The sequence below is a fragment of the Aptenodytes patagonicus genome, chromosome 1 (genome assembly GCF_965638725.1).
Source record: "Aptenodytes patagonicus chromosome 1, bAptPat1.pri.cur, whole genome shotgun sequence".
Taxonomy (NCBI): domain Eukaryota; kingdom Metazoa; phylum Chordata; class Aves; order Sphenisciformes; family Spheniscidae; genus Aptenodytes; species Aptenodytes patagonicus.
Window position 1 is genome coordinate 181,932,135 of NC_134949.1, and position 10,392 is coordinate 181,942,526.

Here is a 10,392-nt window from a genome sequence, read left to right on the forward strand (position 1 = left end):
GCCGCTGCACAAATTCGAACGAAATCCCGCCCTTTTCCTTCCTGCTGTTAAGCGAGCGGGTTCCGCTTGGGGGGGGCGAGTGGGGCGGGACTTTTTGACACAACGGGGGGGGTGTGGGGTGGGGAAACCCTCGTTCTGCTTCCGGGTGGGAGGTGAGGGGCTGGAGGGGGGTCGCCATGGCGAGCAACGCCGCCAGCCTCAACGCGGTGCGGGAGACGATGGACGGTGCGTGGCAGAGCTGGGGGCCCCGGTCCCGCCGCGCCGGCAGCCCCGGGTCGGCCTCGGGCCTCTCCGAGTAGGCCTTGCTCCAGCCCTCGCCCCTCTCCGCAGGCTGCGGGGCCTTGAGCCGGCTCCGAATTAACACAAGCGCCTCTCCTGTGAAGGGGATTACGGTTTGCAATCGCTTAAGGATTTAGCGCATAGCAATTTCTTTTTACTTCATGTAACGCGTGATGTCGGAAACACTTCAAATATGCGTGTGGTGCTAGTATCTTTGAAACTCGTGTAACTTTCCTTGGTTTGTCTTAATTAGCTGTTAAGCATTTAGTTTAGAATAACGTTGGTTTATAATGTTTGTAAATATATACATTTGCTATTCTTTCTCATTATTTGAAATGGTTGATGCCAATTATGTTACCTGGCTCTGTGCATCTTGGATTTAAACTGGAGGGAAGGAAGTGTGTGGAAGGGAGAGGAAGGACCAGCCCTGTGGTGCTGTAAGTGGCAGCACCTGAACTGATCTTAACCCCGATAGCTTGTTCCTGTGGACTGCTCATGTCAGAAAACCCGAGTAAATTACTAAAAAAAAGATCTACAGCGAAAAAGCTTTGAGAAGGGCAGTCAGTGTTACAGAATTAGAATAGTTCCCGATACAAAAAAAAAAAAAGCGCGCTCTTTTGGGATGGGCAATGTGAGAGAAGTGGCACCGGGAGTAGTGGGAAATATTTCCAGGATTTATAAGCTGTGAGAAATGTGATCAGGGTGTGTAAGGATCAGGTGTTCACTTTCTCTTCTAGCCTGACTATGAGGAATCACAGCTGGCAGGTTCAGGAGGTGTTTCTTAGCAATGTGTCGTGTGAAGCTGGAAGTCCATGGAATGGCTGTGCCAAAAGGTCGTATGGATTTCAGGCAGAGTGGAAAGTTGCCAAGAAATCCCCTGAGGGTTGTTAAATATGAAGACTTTCTCTGGAAATGCCCTAATGAGGGACTAGAGACTGTGTTCAGGGAGGTATTGCTTTGTGTTTGTTATTTTCTCATGGTCTTCCCTTCCCATTATAGCTATGGCTACTGTTACATACAGTTCCTTAGCGAAGACCTTGATGAGCTGAACTGCTGTAAAAATTAGTGTTTCAGCTGCTGATCTACCTACTCTGACCTGCTGCTGGAGGCAAGGCAGGACTAGCAGGATTATGCTTTGATGCTTCAAGAGGATAAGACCATTCTGTGCAGCTGGAGAGAGATCTGTTTGGGAAGGACAGTGATACTAAGTTCTCCTAACTGTACTTGACACCTACCCTTTCTCCATTTCTGCAGGAATGTTTTAGATGGGAGGGGTGATATGCAGATTTAAAGACAAAGTAAGGCTTTTGAGAATTGCTATGAAAAGTGTACTAGCCTTCAGATTTAGGAGCCCAGGCTTCCTGTGTAACAATGTGTATATTTTATTTAGGATGGACATTCATAATTTAATCTCTTCCTGAGGCCAGGTGTTTTTAGAAGAAAACAAATCTCCATTAACTTAAAAATACACTTGATCTTTAAAGATTTACTTAAAGAGAGTCTTAGAAATACACTCATGTTTGAACTTTTACTGCACTCAATAAATAAATCGTTTTGGGTTTTTTTACTGTTCAATTTAATATTAATCTTTTGAAATTTCCATTATATGAATATTTAAAGTGCTTTGAAGTAACTGAAAATCTAAACCACTGATAGCTGTGTCTGTGTAATTAGATTTTTCTTGATGAGGGCCCATCATAATGAGTAGAAAGAAATATTTGTAGGATAATTTTTTTAGACCTTTTTTAATTGAACATGAAATCTGTGTTGCGTCTTAACTTACTGCGTAAGTAATACGCATCTCATGGAAGCAAATGGGTTGGTAGAACTATTAAAAAAAAGTGCTCTTTTATATCTTTAGTAGTTTAGACAAGTAAAATGCTTAATCTAGGATGTCAGTTATAAATATTTAGCAGCTGTTTTCTGCAGAATTGTTAAGAGCTCAGATTTTTCGTGGAGAAACTGCTATCTCTCTCTGCCAAAGATGCTGCTTCAACACCTAAAGATATTTCCTATTAGAAATGAGTGACTACAGCTCTTGCTGACATAGGAAATTGGAACTTATCTTTAGTTAGATTTACTGCTCTGCCTTCAAATACATCACATGCTTAGTAAATTTTATAATAAACTTTAAATGGTTAAAGAAAGTAAGAATTATTTTTCTGGTAAGTTGTCAGGATTTCTTAGTTCTGTAGCTCTTAATGTTCAATTGCATTTTATTGCAAATGCATCAATTTGTTGCTGCTTTATCTGGCTGTTGAAGATGCTTTCATGTGGACAGGGTGTGCGTGTGTAATGTGTTCAGAACGGTTTGCTTTCAATCCAGTGGGAACAGAAAGCCTTGTTGTGGAGCAGGAAGCTTCCCTTGTGGCTTGTAGCTAGGGCTTTGGTCTGACAAACTGCTTTCATGTCTTAAACTTGTGCGTATTCTTAATCCAACCTACTTGTGTGGGCTTCAAGAGTATTATCACACCTAGAGGTTTTTTTTGTAGCATCTGACATTTCCCTGTGACTTCAGTGGAATTGACTGGATGCATTAGGCCTTTAATGTCTTGGCCTGGGTAAGCGTGACTCTGAGGGTGTGCTGCAGAATGTCTTTGGTATACTACAGTAGAATATTTTTGTAGCTGTCAAGTGGACAGTAGTCACTTGCCATGCTGCTTTTACGTGGTAAGAAAGACCTTCTACTTCACTTTCTCCTAGTTTGGGGGAGGTTTGATTACAGAAACAGCATGAATAACATCTGTTTGAAATCAACTTGTATTGCTAGAGGCTTAGCCTCAGGATGGAGATTACTGTAGCAACCAGAAATAAAATCTCAGCAAGTTGTTCTGTTACATATATAACAAACTGTTTATGAGATTCAAAGAAAAGCGGCCTTCCAGGGAAGGTTTAGAAGGAGAGAGAGATCTTTGTTTCTGCACAAAGCTGATTGGAATCTCCATCTCCAAAGCGTTTCATACTGACATGTGGTGCTGCTTTTGAGTCAGGTCATGTAAAAATCGAACAGTATTGCTTATCCTTAAACCAATGTTAATGTTAGACCTAAAGCCAGGTTTAGCTACGGAAGGAGGTGGCTAGAAAACCTCTGACATTCTCTGTAAAAGCTTTAAGAATGTGCTTCCAGTCCATTTTAGTACGACTTCATCAGTATCTGGAGTTCAAAAGCACATATTATTCTTACAGCCTACCTTTTACGTAATTGGCAAGCATGTTAGTTATTGAATTCTTCACCTAACTTTTATTTTTCAAAACCCATTATCCAGTATTAAGTTTGCTGAACCAGGAAAGCATGGTACTTATGTTAGAAGCTGTGGCTTCTATCTTATGCTGGAAAGCTGAACATGAATGCTGTTGTTGAGGTTCAGACTGCAAGAGCTTTCCACAACTGTCATGTTCACAGACTCTACTCTCTAGAAATTAAGTGTTGATGAATAACATTTTCAATCACTGAAATTTCATAGTCTGTAGGGACTAAAGTGCTTTCGTTTTTTCTGTTGCAGTTCTGTTTGAGATTTCAAGAATATTAAACACTGGCTTGGATATGGAGACATTGTCTATTTGTGTGCGGCTTTGTGAACAGGGGATAAATCCAGAAGCATTATCATCTGTTATTAAAGAACTGCGTAAGGCTACAGAAGCTCTAAAGGTAATGCTTTTGCCTAAAAAGCTTGTAGATTTGTTTTTTAAGAGTCAGATCTATGTTCAACTTGCTATACTTCAATTTGCTAATTGTACTTCAAGATATGACTCATTTTTAAATCAAGGAAATGAACTGTTCCATAGAAAAGGCAATGTATACAACTGAATGAAGCAAGAAATGGTACGAATAACATCTTTTCAGAAATAATTAGATTAACTCTTTTGAAGGAAAAAACCCAACAACCAAAACCCACAGCTTTTTATTCTGGGCATTTGTAGACACCATTTGCCCTCTTATCTGCATCATATCACAAATAGATTGCTACTTTCTCCTTTAACCCATATCGCCTCATTTCTACAACCTCAGGCCTAATAGTATGCAGCAGTACTTGTAAACAGCTATGTGCAGCTTGCTAATGTAATCTTCACATATTGCTTTTACCACATTAACCTGTGCTTTGAATCTCTCCAGAGACAAATGAGGGGTTTTCATGGTGTGTGTGTATATATAGGGCTTTTCATAATTAGCATTTACCTGTTTAGCTAGTAGAGAGGGCAACTATGGTTTAAAAAAAATCCTCACTTGCCTTTTAAAGGATTTTCATTCTTTACTGTCTACCTAAACATCATGATTTCTTTTCCACTGTATCTTATTTTGTTTATTTCTGGGGTGGTGGAGGGGAAACCTATATCTAGCCTGCCTGTCTCTGTTCTGGAAGACTGCATTCTGATTCTTAGAAAATTCAACTTATGCATTTTTGACTAGATGGATGCTAGTCAGGGCTATTTTTCACCAGTTTTCAAATTTTTTACTTCATTTTTAACTTAACGTTTTTCTGTATTCATGCTCATGCATACTTTACATTTGTGTACATGCTTAAACGTGTGCATACATATATATTTAACTGTGCATATAAGTAATTGAGGGCTGTTTTACTTCTTCCTTTGCTTTTACCGGTTTATCATTCCTGTTGCTATCCTTTGCCTCTTTGTCCCATAACTGGCTTAAAATTTACCAATGTCAGTCTCCAACAACTGTACCTTGTTGGCTGGGTTGAGTTATTAAGTAATAAAAATACTCACTGATGACCTTGATCAAATAATTGGCAGTGTGATTTATGCAGTTATGATTAGTGTCATTCTTCTAAGTTTTGTGTCAATAATTTATCTGTATGAGTAATAATTACTATAAATTGTATAAAGAAGTAAACTCCAAAGGAAAAAAAATTAATGCATTTGAGCACTTCCTGTAAGCATTAGGGTAAAATGTACAGGATACAAGCTGCTCAGATACAGAATATACAATTTAACACAAGCAAATGGTAATGGCTATGTTAATAAAGGCTGATGGCAGTTGACAGTATTTTTAAAAAATAGAAGTATTCATTGGAGAACAGCACAACACATCTTACAGTTTTCATAAGTAGCTTATTTTTAGACTTCTAAGTTCTCTAGGTAAATTAAAATGGTTACAAGAAAAGATTAAATTTCATCTACATGGTGTCTACTTTTGGTGATTTGCAATAAATGTTTTTTCTGTTTCTAGGCCGCTGAAAATATGACAGGCTGACATGGGAGAAGATTTCTGTGTGAGAAGAATGCCAAGTTGAAGTTAACAGAGGCTGTGAAGATTGCCACTATTCAGAAAGAAAGTTAAATAAGTGTGTGTGTGAAGGTTTCAGAATATTTCTGTCATCTTCTTGAAAAGGATGATGTATAGAATAGCTTTGAAAAGTTGTTTAATGAGATAAGTTCACCAGTAATTTCATTACTTGGTATTTTTGTGAACTATTTGTGAATATAGTGCAATTGCTCTTTGGCATCCAGTATTTTTAAACCATGTCAGATACTGCACACTTGCTGAACTTACTAGTGTGTAGCAACAAATATTGTTATGATGAGTATAGCTTGTTAATGTATCCTTTAGAAGTGCTAATATATTCTGTTTTTTATGTCTTGCTTTGATGAAAAACTACATGTACAATTTTAGTTTTTCTTTATAGACCAGATAGGAATGAAGCCCATCCTGACTTTATTTTAATTAGGGGAAGGGAAGTGACTTAAGTCTCAATATGAAAGTAAGAAATAAAGCACTCCTGATAATGTAGGTAATGAATTGCCTTTTTGAATCAAATTGTTGGAAAAAGTGTTTTTAACTTGAATAACAAGGGAACTTCAGTTACCCATGCAGAAATGTATGTAAATTTAAATTCTAGATTACATGGAATATTTTACAGAGTTCAGATGCTACATTTGTTACATTTTCCTGATCACTAGACCTAAAAATATTAGGGCTATATCATTACTGCCTATTCAAGTATATGAGAAGCATCAGATTTGGTTGATGGGAATCAATGAGTCTTAAACAGTCATTTGCTATAGGAATGTCTTCTCATTCAGCACTAGGAATCTTCACTGATGCCAAAACAAATGTTTATAGTATATATGGTAAACTGTTTATCATGTTACTTTCCAGTAAATATCCTTGCATCTGGGAATTCTACTTCATAAGAAAATGGTTTCTTGTGTATTCTTCATCGGCTGCTGTTCAAGCTTTTTCGTTTTTTTGTTAGCATGGTTTCAAGGTGCACTGCTAATGGGACCTAGAGTAATCTCCAAGGTTAATAGGGTGGAACACATTTAGAAATGAACCTGGAATCTTAGTTAAGCCAAATTTTATATTTGTGCAGAGAAAAAAAATTATATTTTAAGAGTTTACATCATATGCACTCTAGCTCATAGCTCTACAAAAAGTGATCCAGGAGGCTAAATACTTCACATTGCTGGCAGAGAGAATAGAATAATATTTATATTACACTGAATCACCATTATTTCCAGTTAGCCTGGACAAAAATCATTCCAGGAGGATGCTGTGAAAACTTCTGGATAACTAAACTGGGGGACTTTTAAGTGGTATCATTTTGCTCGCTCATGAACACTTACAACACCAATTTACAAAGGATTTTAACTTCAGATTTATAACTTCTGAATACTGGGTGTAATGTTTTTTGAAAACATTAAGGTATCCCTAGTATGAAAAGATACCAACAATGAAATATATCCTAGGAAGTCTGAAAAGTCAGTAAAACATAATGAAAACGCCAGGTCAGATCAACACAAATTAGCAATTAGCTCTTTTACTTAACTTTATCTAGACTCAGTGCTACATCTCAAAAATGAGAAAAGACTGGGGAGCATTCTTGCTGTTTTCAGGAGCCACGTCTAAGTCTGTAGTTCTCACCCATGAAACTTAAATTCTGAAAGTTTTCTGTAAACTATAGCAAATGTGCCCAGAATAATAATTATGAAATCCTATTGGAGTGCATGTTTCTGCTGGTGCTTTTCCTTTTTTTGCCATTGCCAGATCTTTGGGCAGTACAGGAATTCTGATGCCTTCCCTTGAATGTTACTCTATTGATTACTTTGATTTCAGTTTTGGCTCTATGTCCTTGAAATGCTTAAAACCAGCTTGCAAATGCAGTATGAGAACAATTCATATATAATTCTTGATCTGTCCAGTAAGTTGCACCTACCATTTTATCATCAATAAACTTACTGGTTTTATGCACTTAGACTTTGCTGGTAGACCATTTGTCATGCAGAATTATAGAAGCAGGACACGTTTTTGACATTCAAAAACCTAATTTGACTGATACAAAACAAAAAATGCATCATTTTCATCATTACATCGAACTAAGTGGCAACATGGTTATACTTGATAGTTCGTATTTACAAAATGAAATGCAAACCTTAAGGTTGAATATTTAACATATATGGGCTGAAAGCAGGGAAGAGATGTTTCTTAAATTTGGCAGATCTGTGGTTACCTAGAAAGTCTATATACTTTTCCTCAGCATACTTGGCAAAGTTTCTTTCACAATACTGCATGGAACAAATGTGCTTAGGAATTGGTATAACAGAACTCCTGATTACTTTTAATTTGGGGTACCATCCAGAACAAATACAAGAAATATTTTTTCTTCCTCCTGGTAAGAAAAAAAGAAGAAAATCCCTCTAGTAGGAAGTTTCATCCTGGAAACATATCTGTGCTGTAACATAAGTCCGTCACTTTATTAGCATCCCCACTATGTGAACATGAGTGCTCAGACTTAGCTTTGATGGCTGAGAAGCCTTGGCTGCATTTGTAACATACCACCTTCTACTACATTTAACTCTAAGAAGCCAAGCAAACAGCATGTGCTTTTCCTCTGGGCTCCTTACTTACCTGCTCTTGGAACTCTGGAAAAGATAAACATAGAAGTAGCTATACAGGTCTTGACCAAAGGTTTTTCTAACACGGTAGCCTCTTTTGTAGTCAAAAGCAGATGCCTGAGGAAGGATAAGAACAATGCGAGCACATTTGGTTCTTTTCCTTCTGTGTTCTAGCTTCCAAGTGTCTTCTATTCCAGGCTTTCCTGAACATCATATGGTTTTTCTATTTAGTAATTCCCAAAGTTTTTTTTCCAGTACTTGTCCAGTTTCCCTTGGACGACATACGCTTCCTCAATAACAGCAGCCTTTATCAATCGATGTCTGTTGCATAAAGAATTGCCACTTCTTGTTTATTTTGAACCTGATTTTTACTAGCTTGATTTAATGTTCCCTGTACAGTAAACTTTTACCTGTCATGGTTGTGCCAGTCATGATTCTGCACATGTATAACATACTCACCTTTAAATTTCCTCTTTTCTAAACTGAAATGTGTTAGTTAACATACTCCTTGGCTAACTAAAGGCATAGAATAGCTTCTGTATTTATTGTCCTTTGAAACTTTTCTGGGTGTCATATTTTCTGAGAAGGGAACCGAAACTGCATGCAGCATTAGCCATGTAGTTAAGTACTGGCCTGCTTGTTTGCTTTCTTGTTATTTATTCCTTTCCTAGTAATCCCTAATACTTGACTGTTTTAATTTGAACTGAGCTCTGAGCTGTTTTCATGGCATTATCTATTGTAACCGCAGGATCTCACTCTTGAGTGGTAATAATAAGCTCAGAAGCTATTGATTTGTATGTGAAGCTACAGTTGTTTATCTCCATGTGTATAATTTTTTATTTATCTATGCTGAATTGCATCTGTCACTTTATTTTCTAATCGGTCTTACATGTCTTTCTGCAGTTCTTCACAGTTTGCCATAGTCTTACTACCCTCACTAACTTTATCATGGGCAAATTTTGTCGCTTTGTCCCTTTTTTGAGGTTAATTATGATTAGTCAAGCAGCACATGACCTAGCAAAGGCTCTGCAGAGTGCCACTGGTGACCTATGGCAGGAACTGACTGTTTATTCCCATTCCTTTTCAGTGATTGTGAATAAAATGCAGTCCTGCCTATCACTTAGTTTCTCATTCTTATACTGAGTATCTTTAGTGTCACATATAGCACAGCTGTGAGAGCTTAAGCACAATCATGAATCCAGTCCTGCAGAGAGCATGGCATTCTAGATAACTTTCAGGATCCCTGACATTTATAATTGTATAATTACATTTTAGAAATATAAAGTTAAGTAAGAAAATAATTTTACAGGAGATTGTAGAGTAGTAGAACAAAAAGACAAACATACGATCCTGAAGCCTCCATCTTAACATTAGGGAGTTTTTGTTTCTTGGGCAATTATATTAACCAAAAAGTCTGTTAACAAAAAAAAAAAAAGCTGGATGATGATCAGGCCAAGACACTTGACCTATTAGAACTGTATCCATCAAAATGCATGTATAGTTGTCAGCTGATGTTCTTTCCCACCTGCTGGTCTCCAGCTGAGCAAATACTGGTTCAATCCTAGGCTCGCTTTGTGAGTCAATTGACTCGTTCCCTCTGAGATGAACTTGAATGCTGATGTGGGCACACTTTACTCCAGGGACTACTCCCAGCAGGTTGCACCAGGTTGGGTTCTTCCATTCTTCCCCAATGCTTTTCCCTTTCCAAAACTCCCATCTACTTTTGCATGCTTATAGTTTCATGCCATAGAAACCCTGCAGCCCTCATTTTTTGAATATACTTTGAATTAAAAGAAAAAGTACAAAAATGACAATAACCTAAGAATCAGCAGTGACCCATGACAAAACGCTATGTAGTGTGGCTGTAGACAACCTGCTTTAGAGGGCTAATGTTGAACAGTGGGGCTTTACGTTACTATGCATGATCTGAGCTAGGGACTTAGGCAGGCCTTTAGTAGTGGAGATTCAAATCTCTGAACCACAAATATTACTTTTAATTAAAGTTTGGAAAACAGAATTCCAAAGAACGAAAGGTGTGCCAAAGTAATTTCAACCTTTAAAAGAGCAAGGGTGATAACAGAGTTGAAGACCAGTCACCTAGCATCAGCACCAGCAAACAGTGAACCGGTGAACTTGGGATTTTATCAGTAAAGAATGAAAGACAAAAAAATGTACTGAATTCCATTTGAACATTGTTTGGTGGAAATGTTAGTGGGCTATTTTTTTTATTATTTATGAGTTTACATGTGAGATGTTGAT

The 10,392-nt window shown here is 37.6% G+C and overlaps 1 protein-coding gene across 1 annotated transcript; it reads left to right on the plus strand.

The window, feature by feature from the left end:
• The first annotated feature begins 155 nt into the window (after positions 1-155).
• Positions 156-9,249, plus strand: MZT1 (mitotic spindle organizing protein 1). Its single transcript, XM_076362951.1, has 3 exons — positions 156-225; positions 3,783-3,928; positions 5,468-9,249. The coding sequence occupies exons 1-3, from the start codon at positions 177-179 to the stop codon at positions 5,489-5,491; spliced, it is 219 nt and encodes a 72-aa protein (XP_076219066.1). The 5' UTR covers positions 156-176; the 3' UTR covers positions 5,492-9,249.
• The last annotated feature ends 1,143 nt before the right edge of the window (positions 9,250-10,392 follow it).

What these genes read in the sequence shown, in the direction of transcription:
- MZT1 (XM_076362951.1), top strand. Translation starts at nt 177, where the DNA reads ATGGCGAGCAACGCCGCCAGCCTCAACGCGGTGCGGGAGACGATGGAC. An exon ending in GGTGCGGGAGACGATGGACG is followed by an intron (nt 226 to 3,782) that starts GTGCGTGGCAGA and finishes TTTCTGTTGCAG; the next exon opens with TTCTGTTTGAGATTTCAAGA. An exon ending in AGGCTACAGAAGCTCTAAAG is followed by an intron (nt 3,929 to 5,467) that starts GTAATGCTTTTG and finishes TTCTGTTTCTAG; the next exon opens with GCCGCTGAAAATATGACAGG.